Source organism: Trichosurus vulpecula, chromosome 1 (assembly GCF_011100635.1).
Source record: "Trichosurus vulpecula isolate mTriVul1 chromosome 1, mTriVul1.pri, whole genome shotgun sequence".
NCBI lineage: Eukaryota > Metazoa > Chordata > Mammalia > Diprotodontia > Phalangeridae > Trichosurus > Trichosurus vulpecula.
The window spans coordinates 386,327,890-386,352,284 of NC_050573.1; the positions used below are offsets into that span (position 1 = coordinate 386,327,890).

At 37.1% G+C, this 24,395-nt stretch overlaps 1 protein-coding gene across 1 annotated transcript in view; it reads left to right on the forward strand.

Moving 5' to 3' along the window:
• The window catches only part of DCC (DCC netrin 1 receptor), a 1,016,863-nt gene that overhangs the window by 27,992 nt on the left and 964,476 nt on the right, over positions 1–24,395 (forward strand). The window contains exon 3 of the mRNA XM_036763165.1: positions 16,219–16,539. Within this exon, the coding sequence (XP_036619060.1) occupies positions 16,219–16,539 (321 nt within the window). The remainder of the gene's footprint in view (positions 1–16,218; positions 16,540–24,395) is intronic.

Below are 24,395 nucleotides of genomic sequence, written 5' to 3' on the forward strand. Positions count from 1 at the left end.
TGGCAAGAGGTTTAAAAATAGAAAATGCTGACTGAAACCCCCAAAACTTTCAGTGTTCTATCAAAAGTAATCGAATGTGATGCTGAGCCTTGGAAGCCATATATATCTCCCTACACTCAGAATTGTGTTTAGCTGAACTACCTGCCTGAAAAGTATCATATTGCCTTTCTGCTATTGGTCCATAGAGTAGAATTTCAAATTCTATGGGGCTATGGATATAAAATCCCCTAAAAGATACTATGGTATTGCAAGAGCCTCAAGACAGGAATGAAGACTTGTATTTGTACCATAAATGTGTTTTACTTTCAAATAACTTGCTTTACAAGAATCCAAACTTTCAAAAACAATTAGGGGTAGATGTTCATATTATAAAAGTATTCATGGGGAGAGGGGACCGTCTCTAAGAGGAATTCTAGGATTTTACATCTAGGAGAGAATTTTAAGTTCATCTACTCCAATCACTACATTTTACTTTTGAAATTGACTCTCAAAGAGGTGAAGATGTTTGTTCATGACCTCACAGGGAGTAAATATTAAAAGTAAGAAATGATTAATCTTCTGACCTCAATTTGAGTGGTTGTTCTTTCATACTATGGTACCTCAGAGGTCCCTTGGTTTTTATTTGCTCCATTTTTGATATCTTTTTTTTTGATATAACCTTTCATTATGGTCCAAGCATGCAGACTATAACATTTGAGAAAATAAATTAACTAGAGCATAGCAAGATTATTCAGTAGAGGTATAGCTTTGATTCAGTTCAACGTTGCTTCCTTTCCTCAACATTTGCAATGGAGGTGTGTTCAATCAGAGAGGGAAGGGCTTTAGACTTCCAAGGCAGTGGGATGTCCATAAAGTTTAAAGAGCTCCAGTTATTTTTATGATGTTATCTGTCTGTCTTTCTATTCATCTATCTATCTGTCTATCTATCTATCTATCTATCTATCTATCTATCTATCTATCTCTCAAATAGGAAACTCTTAAGGTCCCTGGAACAATTAAGTGTCCAGATAGTTTAATTAACTTCAACAACAATACCAACTAGCCTAGCCTAGCCTACGTGGCCAGGATTTAGGGGATATGGTAAAACTAGCCTAGCCTACCTGAAGTGGATGTTGATTCAAATACACAACCACTTCTGAATATCTTCCTTCCTCCACTATCCAGCACCTAATCTGAGTGTAAAAGAACATACATCGTTCTATACTTATAATTATCTACTTCTTAAATCAGGAGAAGGATGTGCGTTTTTTTCATCCCTTTGAGGATAGGTTGGTTATTTAAGTTACTTAGTATTTTATGTGTGTGTATGTGTGTGTGTGTGTGTGCACATGCACTCATGTGTGCGAATGTGTGTGCACACACATGTACATGCTTATGCTTGCTTATTCCACTTATATTGTTGTAGTTATAATGTATATTGTTTTTCCTGATTCTATTTACTCAAGTCCACATTGGTCTGTATTCAGTACTATTCAGAATAAAAATACAAAATGAAAGTTATTCACATCAAGGAGCTAGTACTTTATGGGGAGGAAGAGGAGGAAACATGTACATGAATAGGTATATACAAGTTATATACAGAAAAAAAAGATAATGTACTTTTTTGGGTGGTGGGATGGCACTAATGCCTGAGGGAATGGAGAGATACAGGAAAGGCCATCAGTCAAATCAAGCTTTTGAAGAAAACTGGAACGCAATATTCTAAGTGGCAAAAATGAAGCAATAGTAACTGATCTATTCAAGTTACGTAGTTATGGAACCAATGATTTTTGTGAGGAATTGAATGGACAAATAACTATTAAATAGTGGGATGATATAAGCATATGTGTTTTAAGTAAAAGAAATATTGTCTAAACAAATGAAGATTCTGTTTTTATTCATTTTTTCCCAGAACCCCTTACAGGGTGCTCCTAAAGTCTGAACACATGGGCAAAAATGCAAATTTTCAAGAAATGAAATGAATGAAATTTTCAATAACATTTTATTTCATTGGAATATTAATGAATAAAATCTTCAATATGATTTCCATCATTTGTGATGGAAAGGTTGATGCACTTTGCAAGATTCACATGAACTCAATGGAATAACTCCACATTGCCGTCAATTTTAGCACATTCACTCTTTATTCATTCAATGAAGTGTGTTCTATCTGTGATTTTCACTGGATACACCTTTGACTTTAGCGTACCCCAGAAAAAAGAAGTCAAGGGGGCAAAGGTCTGTTAATATTCCAAATATTTGAAAATATGTATTTTCCTATGTGTCCAGACTTTAGGGGCACCTGTGGAAGCTAAATAATTTTGGGGAGAAAAGAAACCTGATATAAGAACTTGATAACTGAAGATTAGCAATTAAAATACAAAACTCCATTACAAACCTTAACCTTCAATAGAAGTACCATCATTGTTTAATCCTCTTTGACCACAAAAAAGGGGGCAAAATGTTTCTACATCAGAGGAAATAGAGAAATTAGCTACAGGGTTAAATTAGTTGGTGGGATCGGGAAGATGGTGAATTCCATCTGAGAAATGTTGAGTTTCATGCTCTTACAGGATATGATACAGATGTCTCATGAGGAAATGTAAGTACAATACTGCATATCTGGAGAGAGGTTGGGGCTAAAGAAAATGCTTTATTAATTATTTGTATGAACATTCTAATTGATGGTATGGGAGTGGATGAGATTGGTAAGAGAATAAACAAAGAGGGAGGAAGGAAGAGGGACAAGGAGAGAATCTTGGGGGCTAATCATGTTAAAAGGGGGAAGACTACATGAGAAAGCAATAATGGAGACAGAGAAATAATGCAGAGAAAGAGCAGTCAAAGATATGCATTGATTTTCACAAGAGTTTGAATTACAAATTTTCTCCCAATTTCTACCCTCCCCCCCACTCCAAGATGGCGTATGTTCTGGTTGGCCTGTTCCCCAGTCAGTGTTCCCCTCTGTCACCCCACTCACCTCCCATCCCCTTTTCCCTTCCTTTCTTGTAGGGCAAGATGAATTTCTACACCCCATTGTCTGTGTATCTTATTTTCTAGTTGCATGCAAAAACATTTTTGTTTGTTTTTGAACACCTGTTTTTAAAACTTTGAGTTCCAAATTCTCTCCCCTCTTCCCTTCCCACCCACCCTCCCTAAGAAGTTAAGCAATTCAACATAGGCCACATGTGTATCATTATGTATAACCCTTCCACAATACTCATGTTGTGAAAGACTATATTTTGCTCCTTCCCAACCCATCACCCTTTATTGAATTTTCTCCCTTGACCCTGTCCCCTTTCGAAAGTGTTTGTTTTTGACTACCTCCACCCCCATCAGCCCTCCCCTCCATCATCCCCCCATTTATTTTTATCTTCTTCCCTCTTCTTTCCTGTGGGGTAAGATTCCCCATTGGGTATGTATGGTATTCCCTCCTTAGGCCAAATCTGATGAGAGCAATGTTCACTCATTCCCCCCTCATCCGCCCTCCCCCCTCCTACCACAGAACTGCTTGCTCTTGCCTCCTTTATGCAAGATAATCCAACCCCATTCTATCTCTCCTTATCTCCCTCTCTCAGTATGTTCCTCTCTCATCCCTTAATTTGATTTTATTTCTTTTAGATATCTTCCCTTCATCTTCAACTCACCCTGTGTCCCTGTGTCCCCCCCCTCTCTCTCTCTGTGTATATATATATATATATATACACATATATGTATATATACATATATATATATACACACACACACATAGATATATACATACATACACATTCACCCATATATATACATAAACATATATGTATGCATATTCCCTTCAGCTACCCTAATACTGAGGTCTCATGAATCATACTCGTCATCTTTCCATGTAGGAATGTCAACAAAACAGTTCACCTTTAGTAAGTTCCTTGCAATTTCTTTTTCTTGTTCTTTTTCTTGATTACCTTTTCATGCTTCTCTTGACTCTTGTGTTTGAAAGTCAAATTTTCTATTCAATTCTGGTGTTTTCACTGAGAAAGCTTGAAAGCCCTCTATTTTATTGAAAATCCATATTTTGCCTTGGAGCATGATACTCAGTTTTGCTGGGTATGTGATTCTAGGTTTTAATCCTAGCTCTATTGACCTCCGGAATATTGTATTCCAAGCCCTTCGATCTCTTAATGTAGAAACTGCCAGATCTTGGGTTATTCTGATTGGGTTTCCACAATACTCAAATTGTTTCTTTCTGGCTTCTTGCAGTATTTTCTCCTTGATCTGGGAGCTCTGGAATTTGGCGACAATATTCCTGGGAGATTTCTTTTTGGGATCTATTTGAGGAGGCGATCGATGGATTCTTTCAATTTCTATTTTGCCCTGTGGCTCTAGAATATCAGGGCAGTTCTCCTTGATAATTTCTTGAAAGATGATATCTAGGCTCTTTTTTTGATCATGCATGGCTTTCAGGTAGTCCAATAATTTTTAAATTATCTCTCCTGGATCTATTTTCCAGGTCAGTGGTTTTTCCAATGAGATATTTCACATTGTCTTCCATTTTTTCATTCCTTTGGTTCTGTTTTATAATATCTTCATTTCTCCTAAAGTCACTAGCTTCCACTTGGCTCCAATCTAATTTTTAAAGTAGTATTTTCTTCAGTGGTCTTTTGGACCTCCTTTTCCATTTGGCTAATTCTGCCTTTCAAGGCATTCTTCTCCTCATTGGCTTTTTGGAGCTCTTTTGCCATTTGAGTTAGTCTGTTTTTTAAGGTGTTGTTTTCTTCAGTGTATTTTTCAGTATTGTATTTTTTTGGGTCTCCTTTAGCAAGTCATTGACTTGTTTTTCATGGTTTTCTTGCATCCTTCTCATTTCTCTTCCCAATTTTTCCTCTACTTCTCTTACTTGCTTTTCCAACTCCTTTTTGAGCTCTTCCATGGCCTGGGACCAGTTCATGTTTTTCTTGGAGGTTTCTGTTGTAGGCTCTTTGACTTTATTAATTTCTTCTGTCTGTATGTTTTGGTCTTCTTTTTCAGCAAAGAAAGAATGCAAAGTCTGAGACTGAATCTTGGTGCGTTTTTGCTGCCTGGCCATATTCCCAGCCAACTAACTTGACCTTTGAGTTTTTCAGTGGGGTATGACTGCTTGTAGACTACAGAGTTCTATGTTCCACGTTTGGCGGGGAGGTGCCAGCTCTGCCACACCAGCACTGCTCCTTCCCCAAGAACCCCCAACCCGAACTGGGCTTAGATCTTTGGCAGGCTGTGCACCCCTGCTCTGATCCGCCACTTAATTCCTCCCACCAGGTGGGCCTGGAGCCGGAAGCAGCAACAGCCTTGGCTGCCCCACCTCCGCTGCCCCCGGGGCAGGAAGCAGAACCGCGAACTCCTTCCACTCCCGCAGCTTTTCCCACTAACCTTCTCCGCAGTCTTTGGTGTTTGTGGGTTGAGGAGTCTGGTAACTGCCGCAGCTCACATATTCAGGGCGCAAGGGGCCCCATCTGCCCGACTCCAAGTTTGGTTGTTCCACGCTGCTCAGGCTGGGCTCTGCTCCACTCCGTTCCCAGCTCCCAGCTCCCAGCTCCGTGTGGGATAGACCTCACCCAGAGACCATCCAGGCTGTCCTGGGCTGGAGCCCTGCTTCCCTCTGCTGTTTTGTGGGTTCTGCTGTTCTAGAATTGGTTCAGAGCCATTTTTTATAAGTTTTTGGAGGCACTCAGCAGGGAGCTCACGCTATTCCCTGCTTACCAGCTGCCATCTTGGCTCCACCGAGCAGTCAAAGATATGAAAGGAAGAGAATGAGAATAGAGTGTTAAAGTAGTAACAGGAGAAAGAACTATTAAAAGAGGAATTAATGGTAGACACTGTCAAATACTACCAAGAGGTCAAGAAACATGTATGCGTCGAAAAGTCTATGGGTTTTGATAAAGAAGAAGTCACTGATGATATTTGAGATAAAGGATACTGAGAAGGAGCAGGCAGACATGGAGGAGGAGAAACAAAACAGTAGCTTCAGAAGAAACAAAGGAATAGAGAGCATGTTATATTATGTACTGTTAGTGAAACTAGGGATGGTCAGCCTAAAAGCTAAGAGAAGACATGCTATATGTGTATATTTATATATTTGATGATTGTTATGTAAGAGAGGGTTTGACACTTTTCTTCTTCGCCCAAGGAAGAAACAACTAGGATTGGGTGGGTAGAAATGTCAGAAAGGCAAATGTAAGCTGAATGAAAGAAAAAATTCCCAATATATCAGTATTCCCAAAGTGAAATAGCCAAGCATGGTAATATATGCCTATAATCCCTGATGCAAGGGGATCCAGTGGATCATGTATACTCAGGAATTCTGAACTACAGTAAGACCAAAAGTTTTTGGGTATGTGTATTAAGTCTGCCACCACTTAGGTAAGCTCTTGCCAGGTATGTGCGAGAGGGTGGGAGGGAGGAGCCACCAGTGGTCTAAAGATCAGCAAACTCTCTCAGGCCATAAGCAAAGGATGTCAAAACTCCCATGCTAATCATCAAGGGCATAAGGCCCATGAAAAGCTCCTTCACTTCTTGCCTGGGTGAGAAAGTGTGACTCAGCTTCCAAAAAGAGAAAGTGAAATAGTTTCTTCTAGAAAAAAAGAGTACCTTCTTTCTATATGTCTTTACTCAGGGGCTAGAAAAAACACTTTTCAAGTTAACATAGATACAACTCCTGATGCATTACAGTTTGAACTATATGACTAATGAAGTTCCTTCCAACTCTGAGATTCTACTATTTCATGATCTTTTTCTCATCTTTAGATATTTGGCCAGAGGAATTCAGTTCAATACAATAAACATTTATGAAATGCCTAATACATGCTAATCACTGTGCTAAGTCCTTGGGGATACAAACAAGAAAAAGAAAAAAAAAATCCACCCTCAAGGAGTATTCCACAGGTGCCATTTTTCCGGGGGTTCAAACCAAAGAGTGCTGTAGCTATAAAGTGGAAAGTTATCTGGAAGATCTAGATCCAAGTCTTCTACAAAGGAAGACTTTGGAAGGAGTTTTTAGATTTACCATCCAGCCCTCTAATCAGAGGAAAGAGGAGGCTGGGGTAGTTGGGATGATACTGAGTATCTAATTCTGAGCGAACAGTATAATGATGAATTTCAGGCAATCACCTTATCTTGTTGGAGTATCATGTTCTGTGGACCTCAAACCAAAACAAATGATCCCCAGTGCTCAAACCCACACACACACACACACACACACACACACACACACACACACACACACACACACACACACACATCCACAGCCTCATTTTTTTCTTAGCTAAATATATCTACTTCCAACTAGATAAAACAGGAATCAGAATCAAAGGTAATCATAATGAAGAAAAGCTTGCAGGATAAGATTAGTCTTGAGCTAGGTATAGGTTATACACAAGTATAAAATAAATATTAAACATGGCCACAAGAATAAACAAAGTTGACAGAAAGTCAAACTAGGTAATATGGCAAGGCAGGTTGGAATTTGTTCCTGCTATCCTGTGTAAGAATTAAAGTACAAAAACCAAAAATGAAGAATCCCTCAGATTTTGTTCTTTCTTTATGGTAGATGGGAAGGTGAATATTGTAAGCATTCTATATTCTTCCCAGTGCAATCTACTTGCAGTGTGTGTAAAATTCATGCCTCTGGAACTGAAGATGTGTTGTTATTCATGGTTAATGAAAATAGTGTGAAGTAGCTGACTTCTTTATGGGGGCTAGATTTATATAATAGAGATTGGAGAATTTTAGATACACACTCAGACAAAGAAAAAAAAAGCCTTATATATGTTCATTTCTCACCAGTTTTGACTTGCCTTCCTACTCTGACCAATGGGGTATGTTCCCTTATTTTTCTGTGCAGAGCTATAGTGAAGAAGATAACTGCTCCCTGTGGAAACCAAGTCCATCTCTATTTTTTTTTTTGGTTTTGTTTTTGGGCAGGGCAGTTGGGGTTAAGTGACTTGCCCAAGGTCACACAGCTAGTACATCTGTCAAGTGTCTGAGGCCTCATTTGAACTTTGGTCCTCCTGACTCCAGGGCCAGTGCTCTACTCATTGTGACATCTAGCTGCCCCGCCACCCCTATTTTATATGAGCAAAACTGAAGTGAAGAAGCTAGGTCAGATCACCAGCCTTGTGCCTTAGCCTAGGTACTTTTTTTTACTAGGCTATATTTTCTCAGGGGTAGTAGATGGAATTGCCTGCCCTCTGATAAAGTCCCTTTTGAATTCCAACTGTACATCTAATTTATATATGATCTCTTAAGTTCCTTTCCATCTCTAAATCCTGTTCAGCTACACTGTGACTGTTCAAAGGGCCAGATTTTATCTGCTTTGGAGACTACAGCAGTGTGTTACCATCGTATACATTGTCATGTTTCCTATCTACTCTTTTTCCGCCATTATGACCATTTCATGTCCCCCACCAAGGTTATAAGAATCTTGACATAGTAAGCCTCAGATTCTTTTACCACTAATTTCTAATGTGGGCTTCATGCCTGATTTTGTTTCCTAAATGAAATGGTAAAATGTAATATTTCAGGGACTGAATTTATTTTTAAAAACTGTTCAGTTATTTACATTGCTTCTTAATATGCTAAATACACCTTCAGGGATGGCCTGATGGAATGGTATAAAATCACTTCTTCCACAGTGAGAATTATTGATGCAATATGCTTAGAAAAGATGCTAAATTGTCTTGACATAGCCAGAGAGGGAGTTGGAATGTTTCAAAGTAAGAACAGAATAAGCAGCACATCAAAGTTCATCTTTTAAGTGTTAATTTTGTGTCTGGCCTAGGGAATGATAACTTAAGGTCAGTCCAAGTTACCTGTTGAGCTGAAAAATACCATTAGGTTTCACCTCATATCAAATAGCAGAATCATATGGTGGTTTAATGATTTGGTTCTGGAAGCAGCAAAAGGATAAGGATATTAACGATAAGGATATTGGCACCCTCCATGACCCTATCCTTTATCACTCTTCTCTACCATTGGATTTAGCTAGAGGATACTCAGGTAGCTGCCTATGGCAGAAACTTCTTGCCCTAATTGCTTCGGATCTCTAAACTGTTATCATTGCTTTGTGGATGGTACCCATGTGCTCAAAATGCTTGATTTCAAGTTCTCACGTGAGTGTGGAGAAATATTTTTGAGGGGATTGACACTTGAACCACGTATCTTGTATCTGTATTTAGAGTTCTGCTATCACCCTTGTAAGGGCAAGAGGACAACTGCCATCGTGCCAAGAATAAATCAGGATCAGTAACCTCCCAGTTGTAGATATTTAGTCATGTTAAACTTAGCTGGCCCTGAATCTAAACTCACTTTTTTCTCACTAATATTGGATTGTAGACTTTCTGGAATTCCTCTTCTATGTCAGTTTGGTTAGAGACAAGTCATTTGAAGCACATGTATATTTCCCTCCCTGAGTTCCCCCTTGTTTGCCCTAAGCTTTGGACTTTTCTAAAAAGTGAATGAATGAGAAGTCATACTTGTATTTCTCCTCTGAATTTTCTTTTTAAGTTTGTACTTCTAAGGCTTCCTTGCTGGCATCATTCGCTGGTTCTTTAAAATGTAGAAAAAGGGTTCAGATTTCCATCCTAGATGAATGACCATTCAAATTGCGTAAATTCATAATTAGAAAAGACATTGCTGTATTGTGGAAACAACATTGGATTTTGGAGTTATTAACCTATTTTAAAGGCTTAAACTCATTTCTGAATTTAGGCAACTTAAATTTCTTCTCTGAGTTACACTCATCTGTAAAATGAATTTTGTAATACTTGTCATATGGGCCTCACAAAGTTCTTGTGAGGAAAGGTTTTTAAACTTAGAAAAATATATCTGTTAGTTTTACCTATCTATGTATCCATTTATCATCTACCACAGTTAAACTGAAACTTGAATAAGCTTAAGTGAAATTTCCAGTGAGATCTAGAACTAGGTAGAGACATAACAAGGTTGTGTCAAGAAAAGCCTGGCCACATGCCTAAGTAGGCATTTCTTTCTGATAGCTATCCCAGCATTTGCAGGTCCTTTGTGATTATCAAGAAGTAATATGCAAAAGAACAAAAAAAGGAGAGCAAGTAGTTTGCATCAATCTGCATTCATATTCCATAATTCTTTCTCTGGATGTGGATTGCTTTTTCCATCATGAGTCTTTTGGAGTTGTCTTAGAACCTTACATTGCTGAGAAAAGCCAAGTCTATCAAAGATAGTCATCACAGATACCATGTGTTTGTAATTGTGTATAATGTTCTCCTGGTTCTGCTCCCCTTACTCAGCATCAGTTCATATAAGTTTTTCCAGGTTATTATGAGGTCTGTCTGCTCCTCATTTCTTATAATACAATAGTATTCCATTATATTCATATACCACAACTTGTTTAGCCATTCCCCAATTGATGGACATACCCTTGATTTCCAATTCTTTGCTACCACAAAAAGAGCTGCTATAAATATTTTTTTACATATGGGTCTTTTTCCTACATGTGTGATCTGTTTGAGATACAGCCCTAGAAGTGGTATTGCTGGGTCAAAGGCTATGAACATTTAATAGCCCTTTGGTCATAGTTCCAAATTGCTCTCCAGAATGGTTGGATCAGTTCACAACTCCACCAACATTGTCTAATGCCCTTTTTAACTGTACATGACATGAATATCTTTATCCACAACTACATTAAGTAGTCCAAAGGTATTATAAGATGTGTCTTCCTTTCTTCCTTCCTTCTTTCCTTTCTTTCTTCCTTCCTTCCTTCGTTTCACGGTTAAATTTCAATCACCATCACTAAAACCTTTGCTGAGGTATGTGTGGACCAAGATCCATCATTCACAAAATTCTTCTGAGTGTCTTAAATATATATGAAAGGCTCTTCTGATCTTCACTTGAAGAGAAATTGTTACCATGGCGGAGCTTTCCTGTGTGTGCAGTGGTTTGGGGATGGTGTGGTTGGGAGAGAAGAGAAGGGAAAGGATTGTCATTATTATCTCCAACTGTCCATTCCACAGTGATATTTTGAATTTGTTCCTTTAAAAATATAGAATTATGCTTAGTAAGATCTTGAGGTATTTATATAGCATTGTTCAGGCCCCATTCTATTTCTTCTTTTGTCATTTCTGAGCTTTTTTTCTTTTAATCTTTCATTTGTTACTCTGATTTTATAAACCAGAAGATTTAAATTTTGGGGCTTGGGCATGGATTCTTAGCTCCACATGGAATTGTTGTTAATTCTTTTAACTTAGCTTGAAATCTTAGATAAGAAGTTGTACTTTATAAAACCCATCTTAATACTTGTCTCTGTCACAAAGTATACTTTGAAATGAGCAAGAAATAGATAAGGTGGGCAAACACCAGGGGACTCTGAATGGTAGGAACATTTTTCTTTTTCTTTTGATCTTCAAGTGAATTACTGGAACACAAAAAGATATTTTCCTCTATCTCTAGGTGCTTTATTAACATAAATTTGAAGAAACCAATGCTTTGAGGTATTATCATAGAAGCTTATTTATACAGAGAAAACTCAAAACAAAGATAAATATCTCCTCCAGATTCACCTGAAAGTTTAATATACTTCCTCTTTCCTCATTAGGCAATCTAGTCAAGAAGAAAAACAATTTCCTTTTTGCTTAAACATAACAGTGCAAAAATAATTAATGAAATAATAATGATAATATATTAGTGGAAAGTCCCAAACATTCTTTATGCTCACTATTTCAATCTCAATCTGAATTGGCACCCACAGGCCATGTTCTGAAATAGTGGTTTCTGCAGGCCATAGAGGAAATTTTAAAAATAATCTTGTATCCAATATCTTTTAAATGAAGTCTTTATATCGTAGGAAGATAAAGTAAGTGGCAAGTTCTATGTTCCTAATTTTGCAGTTTTCCAACCTATGAGAAAACTACTGAAGTTTCGCCTCCCAGAGACGCTATTTTTCATTAAATCGAGGCTTAATGCTCCATAATTTGCACTTGAGTTAGGGAAGATAAAATATGTCCTTTCCAAAGTACTGAATATATTCTTTTACCAGAGCTCTTCTGACTTTAAGTCTAAAAACTTGATAGCTGTCCAGTGTTGAAAAATCTGATAAAAGGGATTTATGTGCTTTAAAACAAAAATGATGGGAAAAATAATTTGGCAGTTGAAGTAGAATTATTTATCTATAATCAGTACATAAACTCTGATATTTAACTCAAAAGGACAACTTGCCATGGTGACACTTTCAAATCCATTTTTCAAGGTACAAATTCTGAAAGTTATTCTATCCTTTGCTGAATAAGGTAATCTCTTATATATGAATTATCTTAAAGATTTTGCTGAAAGACCTAACTTCTCGCACCTCTCCAAAATTCCTGTTGTATACTTGCCATGCTACCATTTATTAGTCATATGATCTAAACCTCAAAGGAATTTCAGATATCATTTCTTCTAATCCCTTCATTTTACAACTAAATGACAACTCTTTTGTGGTAGTCATACGGATAATTGATTTAAAAAAGAAAAGGATTTTAGACTTCATATAGACCAGTTCACTCATTTTAGAAATGAGAAAGCTAGGGGTCAAAGAGGTTAAGTGACTGTGGATATTTGGATCCAGTGAGGCCTTAGCAAAAATGCAACAGTGGTAACATTTTATGTTACCATTTTTTTCCCTTTCTTCATCTTCCATTGCTTCCTATTGGCACTTGGACTTTCTAGAGGGCACACCATTCCTCTTTTATTCTCTGTACTCAGTTCCCAGTGAAATTGTTCTCACACACAAGAATTACTAGTTGCTGCTTTGCTTGGTGGAATACCACCTTAGATATCCTAAGCAACATGAGGGCATTGTATGCTTGGGGACTAGTGTCAAGGAAATGGCACAAGAGATGAGTTTTTTCTTTTCCATCATATTTACTTAGGGTTTGTCCTGCTTAAGTTCATTTTTCCTGTAGTCTGTCACAGAATAAACATAATTTATTGTGGGAGTTCTTTCTTCCTTTCCCATTTCAGAGCTGATAGAGGTTACTTAGGCAATGAGGTACCATTTCCTTGAAGCTATATAATCTAAATGTGGCTGTTAAAAGAAGAACAAATAGCTCCAATTGTAAATGAACTGTATTAAAGGAATGTTAATCTTTATTTAACTTCCCTAAGTTCCACACTTGCAGCTCTGCAAACTGTCATAACCTCCCTTTTTCAGATTAAGTGGATTATTTACTTGTGATAATAGGCACATAGACTCATTAACATGCTGTCATAAACAGCTGTGTGGAAATGTATTGTGCATTCTGTCACATAAATAAGGTGTCCAACCCAGAGTTGTGGTCTAAAAAATGTGTCCCAGGGAAAAGAAAGAAAGCAATAAATGCTTCTTTAACAAAGACATATAATCTTATGTGAGAAGTTTCTATCTTACTAATACTACTTTCAAGGAAGTTGTGGACACTTGTCCTGTGAATTACCCTAATATTGGAGGAATTCAGAACTTGGCCTTTTCTGCATTTTTACAATGGGCACAGTCTGACCTTAATGTCTTTTACGTTGGTTTCCCTTCTCTGATAAAGTAGGAGACCACATAGACAGGAACAAGCAATAGATAATCTACCTGGATTTCATTAGAGCTTTTGAGTATACTCCATGTACCAGTTTTATCCACAAGCTAGTAATCATAGATGCTGAGAGTTTGAAGGGAGCTTAGAGTCATCTAGTTATCAAATGTCTTCATGTGACATAGAGGAAAGTAAGGCCCAGGTGATCTTAAATGACTTACTCAAAGACACATTATCAGGGCTAGTAATAAAGTCAGGTGCTCTTTCTACAGGGAAACTGTGGTGGAGATTATCCTCTAATTAGATGGAACAAGCCCAAATAATACTTGCCAATTCCAGTTGTAGAGTACTAGTATTCACAATAGTAAGTACTGCTGGTCTGGTATTATTTAATAGCTTTATCACTGGTTTCATGGAGGGGAATTAAAATGAAGCTTTCTAGGTTTGTAGCTAATCTCAGATTTTATCAGGTTTCAGGTACTTTGCTGGATGGGAAAACATGACATGTGGTCTAGCTATAAAAGTAGTAGTCCATAATATGTCATAAGGTTTAGAGGGCAAAAGTACAGTTGTCAACAGAAGGGACAAAAATAATAGACTAAAAATATACGCGATGAGAAGAGGATGGCTTGTTAGGGAACACCATGAACTCAAAATGGATCCCAAAATGAATTAACCATGATGTGTTATGTTTTTTTTTCTTTCCAATCTGAAGGGGAACTGAAAAATAATAACTTAGATGAATTTCAATGAAACACATATTAACAACAAAGATCTAGGTCAATTGCTTAGGAAAATAGTCCCTGACTTCATGGAGTTTGTATTCTACTAACACTGACACATTATAAAAAGTGAGGCCTAATAGGCTTATCCAGAGTTGCAAATGCAATAAGGATATAAAGTCATTAAATGGCAAATCCCTCAAATTTAGGTATATCACTTAACCTCTCTGAACTTCAGTTTCCTCTTCTGTAAAATGAGAACAAGAATAATTCCTGAAATACTCAAAGAGATTTTGTGGGGAAAAAATGTAAACTATAAAGATCTATAGAACTGTTAAACATATAATATCATTTTCTTGATCAATTTTTTCATTTATTAGATAACTTAGGAGTGTAGATATGCCTATGGTTATATTTTTAATTTTAATTATTTTTTTAGTTTTCATCATTCACTTCCAAAAGATTTTGAGTTCCAAATATTCTCCCCATCCCTCCCCTCCTTCTACCCCAAGACATCATGCAATTTGATACAGGCTCTATGTTTAGATTCAAAATAAACATTTTCACATTAGTGATGTTGTAAAGAAGAACTAGAACCAATGGGAGAAACCATAAGAAAGAAGAGAGAGAGAGAGAGAGAGAGAGAGAGAGAGAGAGAGAGAGAGAGCGCAAATAGTATGCTTTGATTACTTTTTCTTTATGTGGATAGCATTTTCCATCATGAGTCATTTGGAGTTGTTTCACATCCTTACTTTGCTAAGCAGAGATGTCTATCAAAGTTAGTCATCGCACAATGTTGCTGTTACTGTATAAAATTTTCTTCTGGTTCTGCTCTCTCCACTCAGCATAAGTTCATGTAAGTCTTTTTAGGTTTTTCTGAAGTCTGTCTGCTCATCATTTCTTATGAAACAGTAGTACTCCATTGCATTCATGTACCATAGCTTGTTCAGCCATTTTCCAGTTGATGGGCATCCCCTCAATTTCCAATTCTTGGCCAAACAAAAAGAGCTGCTATAATTATTTTTGTACATATGAGTCCTTTTCCCATTTTTATTATCTCTTTGGGATACTAGAAGTGGTATTGCTGGATCAAAGGATATTCAGTTTGGTTGCCCTTTGGGCGTAGTTCCAGATTGCTCTCCAGAATTGTGGGATCAGTTCACAATTCCACCAACAATTCAGTAGTATTCCAATTTTCCCACATCTTTTCCAACATTTATCATTTTTCTATTTTTTTTTCATGTCAGCCAATCTGATAGGTGTGATGTGATACCTCAGTTGTTTTGATTTGCATTTCTCTAAAATCAATAGTAATTTAGAGAATTTTTCATATGACTATAAATAGCTTTAACTTCTTCATCTGAAAACTACCTGTTCATATCCTTTGACCATTTATCAATTGGGGAGTTTCTTGTATTCTTATAAATTTGACTCAGTTCATCAGAGACACTGGTTGTAATTTTTTCCCAATCTTCTGCTTCCCTTCTAATTTTGATTGCGTTGGCTTTGTTTGTACAAAATCTTTTCAATTTACTGTAATCAAAATTATCCATTTTGCATTTCATAATGTTCTCTGTCTCTTATTTGGTCATAAATTCTTCCATTCTTCATAAATGTGACAGATAAACTACTACTTGCTCTCCCAGTGTGCTTATAGTGTTAACCTTTATATCTAAATCATTTACTCATTTTGAGTTCATCTTGGTATAGGATGCAAGATGTTGGCATATGCTTGTTTGAATTCTTGGCTTTCTGTTTTCTTTTTATCTTTTTCAAACATTTTATTTGATTCATTAACATGAATCATTTTCTACTTAATTGTAAGAACATTTTTTTTAAAAAATATTTACATTATTTGGGGACATATTGACGATTAGCCATGGTACCAAATGAGATACATTATAGAGATCCAACAAAACCAAATATAGATATAGCTATTTAGTATTAACAGTATTAGGTTTAGTAAAGTTATTTCCCTCTTCTTCCCATTCTAGGTTCCCAGACTAAGAGTTTTACATCCCTCCGGTTCCTATCAGAGCCTTCCGATGCTGTCACCATGAGGGGAGGTAATGTGCTTCTGAACTGCTCAGCAGAATCTGACAAAGGAGATCCAGTTATCAAATGGAAGAAGGATGGTGTCCACTTAGCCCTAGCAATGGACGAACGGAAACAGCAACTGCCAAATGGTTCCCTGTTAATACAAAATATAGTCCACTCCAGGCACCATAAACCAGATGAGGGTCTATACCAGTGTGAGGCATCACTAGGAGATTATGGGGCAATCATCAGTCGAACAGCTAAAGTTTCAGTAGCAGGTAGGTGACTGGCTTCTTTCTATGGTTTTGGAGGTCCAAGAAGAAATCTCTTGGAACAGCTGGTAGTTTTTACAATATGGGGGAAAATAAAGAAATACATGTTTTGCCTATCATGTTCATTATGTTTCTTCTCAAATAGAATCTGACAGGGAAGAAAGGTTTAAAGGCATGTATTTTGTTTTGTAGTCCAGCTTTTTAAATGATTTGTTTTTGCAGATGGACTTAGTTTTTGGCCTAAGGGCATTGAGTCTTGTTTTAATGATAGTGGTGGAAATGACAGTATTTACAGAAATCTCAATGCACAGATAAATGGTCGAGATTTCCACCAGTCTGAAGGATCCTTCCAAATACTTTAATGATGGCCAATATTTTGACTAAAGATCTGGATGACAGGATGATTTATTTCTTTTTTTTTCTTCGTATATGGAAGCTTTGCAGTAACATAGACACAGCCAACAACACATTAAAATTCCTGGAATCTGCAATCTGCTGCTATTTCTGTCACACCTTTTCTTGTTAGAGGGCAGCTCATAATTATCTCTATTGGGCACTGCAGTGTCAAGCCAACAAGAAGATGAATCAGACTTTGGCCTGTGTTTCTATAATGAAGTTGTATTCACCTGAAGTTAGACTTTAATTTTCGTCTGGTACACAAAGAGGCACTAACTGGGCCAACACAGGAATAAAAGGAATGAATTGAGTTCAGGAATATAAGTGGCTATCTTCAGCTAACCTTATATTCTAGCTCTCATTATGCAAGCTAGCCCATTTGCAACAGGATAATAACATTACATGTGGTTGCTTTAAATTAGGCTTATCTCCAACAGCTTACCCAGTGACATCTCCTAGAGGACAGTTGGGAATTAAAATCTTAACTTCAGAACTCAGGCCAGATCCAGGCTTCTAACTACCAAATATTGCTTTGGCAGTATGTTTCTGCTTTTTATTTCACCCATTCCCACATTCAGACCCTCTGAAAAAGGTAGCCTAAACATAGTTCACTCACTCTGAACACAATCAGTGGAGAGCTATTAGCTAATACTAAAAACAGGAGCAACAATAACACGAACAACGACATATTTAAACAAATCATCACCATAATGTCATTTATATAATACCTGGACATTTGTCAACTGCTTTGCGTATGTTATCCTTTTTACCTACAATTCTACATAGCAGAGATGTGAGCTAGGTGACAGTATTATGATCGTTTTATATGTGAAGAAACAGAGAGTGAGAGAGAGATGTTAAGTGACCTCCCTGAAACAGATTTCAAATCAGATCTTTTTGACTTCAAGCCTAGTGTTCTATATCCTATGCCTCCAAGCTACCTAGAGTAGTCAAATAAGCTACTTTCTGGCACTAGAAGGAAAAAGAGAATGGAATTGTGTGTGATCCGTCACCCTGACACTTATCTAAGCCAACATGTGACCCCATTTCCACTTTTTTTTTCTTTTCTGGTGTTTTTTTTAGTGTAATTTCTTCTGTACACAAATGCTACCCACCCAATTCTATAGCCTCCTTACATTATACTAACTTCGATTAATAATAGTAAAAAATAGTAAGGACACAACAGATGTTTAAAGGGCAAGTTTAGGGATGAGTGGGAAGGAACGGCAAGACTCCAGTCCAACTGATCTCTCTGAGTGATGGGTGTATTCCTCCTGACTGATGAGCAGAAAGTGTAGTAAGGACTGAAAGTCTGTATTAATGATGACCTGTCCAAGTGATATGCACAGGGGTTACCCAGAAATGCCCCGAAGGAGGTGAGGAATACTGCAATCACATCCCTTCACTCCCCCTTCATCCAGCTTCCTGGTGTCTTAGATCTCTCAGATCAGTTATCCATGATGCCTGACTATCTCTGCCAAACTGAATGAATTTTGGCAGCTGTTTAATGACAGCATCAAAAAGCAAATCAGGATCTTATATCACATAAGAATGTCCTGATGTGGGGTTGATATGGCTTCATGCTTACTGCAATCGAGATTCAGTTTTTTATAGGCCTCTCTTTCCAAAGGGGGAAATGAAGAAAGATTGCATTCCTGCAAGATACTAAAATAAAGAGGCTTGGGCTATAGTATTTTATGCAAAGGGAGGGTAAAGTATTCAGCCACTGAGTTAGAATCTCATCTTAGATTATATCATTTGGAGGCAAGAGGGCTGTTCACAGCAGTTTAGATGTTCACTACGTTGTTCAGCAACACAGCATTCATCAGTGTTATATGTGCAGAGGTAAAGACTGTCAAACTACTGGAATGAAAGAGGAATAGGTGGTGGTGGCATAGATCTTCCTCATAAAAAAAAAAAACAAACAAACTCTTGGTCTAATTTAATCTCAATTTAAAGCATTAGCAGTTAATAAACAAGTCACTCCTAATAGGTAGCAGCCAGATTTGCTCTCCACAAACTGTCCCAATGTTTGAAAATTGTACAACAATAACCTTTTGAAGCATGGTTTTAAAGTCTTATCACAGACTATTTCCCACTTGTACTTCCTAATTTTTTTAATCAAATAAATGTGGCAAGTGAAATCTGTCCTTAATCAGTCAACATATTTTATGCAGAGAACTTTCCATGCACTCTTCATATGATTTTCTAGGAACTTCTGAAGAGCTCTTCAGAATCTGACATTTAGTATTTGCAAAAGTGCACTTGGCTGAAGTGGGAATGAGAGCAGTGAAGATAACCAGAGAGCTGCCTCCTTGTCTAACATACTATTCAAAGATGCAATTTAACAGGTTGCCTACTATTAGTATTCCACTTAATTGGGCAGTGTACCAACATAGACAGCATGAGTTTTTAAATCTCCTGTCATATGAATCATAAGCAGTGTAACCCACGATTTGGGACCATTAAACGGAACTAAATAGTTCTGATTATAAAGACACAATGGGAGAGACAGCATGACTTAGAGACCAACAACAACAAAAATCAAGAGTTCTCTGTTTCCCCCTTAGGTTGGGTCACTCTAATTACTCGGGGTCACTGTACATCAAGTTATGGTGGTATTAATTAACCTGTTTTCCCGATGGGAATTGGTTGGACTTGTTTGTCATATGTATGAGTACTGATGTTTATATCTGTCTGTCTATCTATCTATATCTATATCTATATCTATATCTATATCTATATCTATATCTATATCTATCTATCTATCTACAATCAAAAAGTTAGAATGGTCCTTATGCTCTGATATGACATAAAATAATATGACTAAAATATAGGAAATTTGGGATTGGAAGATCTGAACAAGGCATTTGACATTTTTTTCAAGCTTTCCATGGCCCTAATCCTTTGAATTTCTGAGGTATTTCATGTGAATTGAATTGATTAGAAATGCATTGAATCTGACCATGGAAATGTCTCCTCATCCAGAAAGTGGCTTGTTGTCTGTCTGGATTCATGGCAACAGCTAAGAAACAAAATAAACATGGCATGATCTTTGCTCATAGGAAAGAGGTTACTTTTTATTGATATTTTCATGGTGTGGCAAAGGAAGTTTTTGAGGAAATATGTCAGTATATAACAGGTTATAAAGCAAATTGTAATTGAAATTCTGCATTGGATGTTTACAAATGCAAAGTTATCTGTCTGAATTGAATGGTTTAAAAATGAGCTTAGCCGAATAATGCTTTTTGTGTATAGCTAGATGATACTGAATAACTGATCTGACTGATTTTTTTCAGTTTTTCCAGTTAATTTAGTATGATACAGACAGAATCTATTGATTTTTCTTTTGGCCTTCCACAAACTACTAAATTCAACCTCTGATAGGTTAGACCAAGTGTTAAATGTTATGGGGTTAATGCTTCTAAAATTTTGCCCTATATCTAACCCTCAACATCATTTACTGTCACATAAAGAATGCAGTAAATTCTTGATATAGCAAAGTTAAAAGAAGACAAAAGTATCCAGTAATGTCCTGAGAGTTTAACACTGTGAAATTGCCTGAGTATTTCCACATTGATATAGGTAGGGCAGGTATTATTATTTCTATCTGAAAGATAAGAAAACTTATGAATTATATGAAGGAAGTGCACTGCTGAAATAAGGAATCAGAATATCTCATTTGTAATTCCAGTTTCCCTCTACATGGCATAGTGACAACATTATAGAAACTCAAGATCATATTTTAATGAGTAAAATGAATAGGATTCAGTTTACCAATACTTTGTTCTATGTAATGGTGCTTACCAAATATGAGTGAAGGAGAAAAATCACCATCATCATCCTCATCATCATCCTCATCCTCATCCTCATCATATTACAAATATAAAGCCCAAAATGTCCTTGAGAATTCAACAAATAAGTTCTACTGGAATAATAGTTCTATAACAGAATAACAGGCAGATATAGCTATATTACCTACAATTGTCCATATATAATGTTAACATAAAATTTAAGAAAAAAAGTTGTTAATGCATGTAACAGTACCAGATATTTAGAATCATGAAATTAAATGGAATAGAAAAAATATTTTCAATATATTGAGATCTAGTAGAAGAAATACATGTAGTAGTAGAGGCACATATTTCTGTCATCTTGCCTATTACTAAAATTATTCCAAAGATGTTTTCAATAAGCCTACAGAAGATGGACTTACTTCTCAATACTTTCTTTCAATTACTGAAACAAAATGAAATCTTTTTATCCCCTTGTATCCTGTTTCAATGCATATATGAAAATATGAAAGGATGATCACAGGCTACTGACTTGTTCCTGAACTGTTTGTATCTGCACTGTATCCCAAAAATTTAAGAATAAAACTGGATGATGATGAAGATGAGGATGATATTTGTTTATACTATTTGACATTTAAACCAGTTCTAGGGATATAGAGATGGGTATCAAATGCACCCTGCTCTTAAGAGACTCAGGAAGGTACAGAAAAAATAACACTGAATTTGGAGTTAGGGAACTAATATTTGGGGCCTCAACCTTCTAATAACTAGCTCTGTGATTCTGGCCCAGTCATTTAATACATTTCTTCATTTGCAAACTGAAGAGATGGTATGGTAGTGATTTTCAAACTCTGTATAGGTCAGTGATATAATGGACAGCCAACAAAATTAAGTGAGGCTTAGGCTGCATTTGAGAAGCACTGTCAGGAAATAGAGAAGCAATAGCCCTTGGGTCTAGTTCTCTTATGAGGCTCCATCTATACACTTGTGGTCAGTTCTGACTCTTGAGGCTTAGGGGTTCTCGGGCCCCCAAAATACCGACACACCAAGTCCTGCCGAATGAACTTGACTCAAGCCTCGGCCAAAGAAAAACAAAGTTTATTAAAGATCTGCCATATTGAGTAGATTCTTAATGAATCTGAGCGTTTGTATCTTTAACGACAGCATGCCAAATTGAGTCTAAGCTAAGTGCCCTCATGGAGGCAAGAAGAAACTTATATACAGAAAGATTGTGGGAGGGATTGTGGGGTGCTCAAGTAGTCTGGGGTCACTAGAGCAGGGATTTAGGGAGGATCTTGAGGAGGAGTCTAAGGAGGATCTTGATGAGACTGGGCTGACTAGATGTCAGACTCCAGGAACCAAGAGAATGGGATGTTGATAGGATCAAGGGTGGGAAGAAGCCAGAGGCAATGAAGAAGTAACAGAGATTTGGGCCTAGTGATAATGGAAGACTTATGGCCTCAGGTAAAGGCCAAACATAATGGGCTGATTCAAGGAGATTCCAAGGGGGTTGCCAGAAACTGTACCCCATCACTGACTTCCCCAGTTTTGGAAGGATAGAGAAGGATTATTATGATGGTGATAACATGACGTAAAATTTTGTTTAAGGAACTGAAGATGTTTGATTTAGAGTGGAGAAAACTTACAGGAGTGCTGGCTATGGGGTTGGGGGAATGAACCTTTGGAAAAAAATATTTTAGCTTCAATACAAGTCACATATAACAGCAGAATTGCATTTCTTTTACTTGAACTAAGTGGAATGAACCAGGAACAAAAGGCAAAAATTACATGAAGACAGATTTTGGGCCCATATAAGGAAAATCATCCTTATAATTAGAGCTCTAATATCCAATGTACTGGACATCTCAGCAGGCAGTTGCTTCCTCTTCCCTGAAGGTCCCTAAGTAGTGAATGAATAAATCCTTTTAAGGGATGTTGTAGGAGGTGATTCCTATTCCTTTATCATTGGGGTTAAATATCCTCCTGTAATGGCAGGCAAAGTGGGACTTTTCCCTGTTTTTTTTTTCTTTCCGAGTGCTTCTCAGCATCAAGGCAACCAAATGCTTTTGATTGAGTCTTTGATTGAATCAAGAATCTTTAATGACCTGCTTGAGTCACAAGAAAGCCTAAGTCACATGACTTTGAGTCACTGGGTTGTGAAGTCTTCTTATCCTGAAGACAGGTATATATACTCAGACATTAGCATTTTGTTTTAGGGCTCACTCATTGGAAGAGCATGTCTGTGATTTTACCAGATGATACTCTGGGTAGCCATTAAGGAGTTCCCTGGCTTTGAAAACCCAGATGTTGATGCTTCTGTCTCTGGTAATTATGTACATATTGCTATGGACAGACAGAAGACCCGCCTGCTTATTTGTGTTATTTGCTCTGTTTATATAATTTTCTGCTTGTAATTTCTGTTTGTGTTTTCTCTGAAGTTCAGGGTGCTGACTTTTTCCCCTGAACTAAGTGAATGGTACATGTATATTTAATGAAAGTAAGATTGTTAACCCCTTAAATTTGCTTTCCTTAGAAAAACAGAACCTGTGCTAGCAGCCCTCCTGTGTGCTGGTGTTATTGGCCTTATACCTCCACAGTAGCTGCAAGCAGCATTGTTGTTACACCCCCTCAATTCCGTATGCCTCTTGAGATTCTGCCATTGTTTTAACATAAGTACCATTAGACAGTGATTTATATGTTTGCATATTTTACTTTTCATGTATTCATTCATTCCAAAGATGTCTATTGAGTGCCTACTCTGCACAAGAGACTTCCCTGTATATTGTGGGACACAGATGTAAAGTTCTTAGCACAATATCTAGCACATAGTAGTTCTTATATCAGTGTTAACTGTCATCAATATATCATCTTCATGATCATCATCAGAAACAATAACAATTATATTTATATAGCACTTTAAGGTCAGCAAAGTGGTTTACAAATATTATTTTATTTTATCCTCACAGCAAGCTTGGGAGGAAGGTTTTTTCCCATTTTGCAAATTTTCCAAATTATTATTCCCTTCTACAAAAGGTTGATAGAAGTTGAGGGACTTGACCATGGTCAGCTAACTAGTAACTATCTTGAGTCCAGATTAAAACTCAGGTCCTCCTCATTCGGGCTCCAGCTCTCTATCCACTATGTGTGATGGGGATTTTGAGGGATGGGTAGAAATTAGAGGTCCGACAAAAATGAAGGGAGTTCTAGGTTTTGAGAACAGCTTCAACAAAAACAAGGGGACAATAATATTTGGATTATATTCATTAAAATAAAATGAGTAGTCTAGAATCTAAGGTTCATGAAGTAGCAGGTACTTTGAATGCAAGGATAGGTTGGGTCCAAAAATGGAGAGGCAAATGTCAAGGTAAAATGTGGGGCTTTATTTGGAAAACAATGAGGATCCATGCAGGGCAGTTTAGTGCCACAATGGATAGAAGGCCAGGCCTGGTGTCAGGAAGACTAATGTTAATGGGTTCAAATCTGACCTCAAACACTTACTAGCTGTGTGACCTTGGGCAAGTCACTTAATCTTGTTTACCTCAGTTTCCTCATCTGTAAAATGAGCTGGGAGAGAAAATGACAAGCTACTCCAGTATCTTTGCTAAGAAAACAGCAAAATGGGTTTATGAAGATTCAGACATGACTGAACAACATCTGAACAACAATAATCAG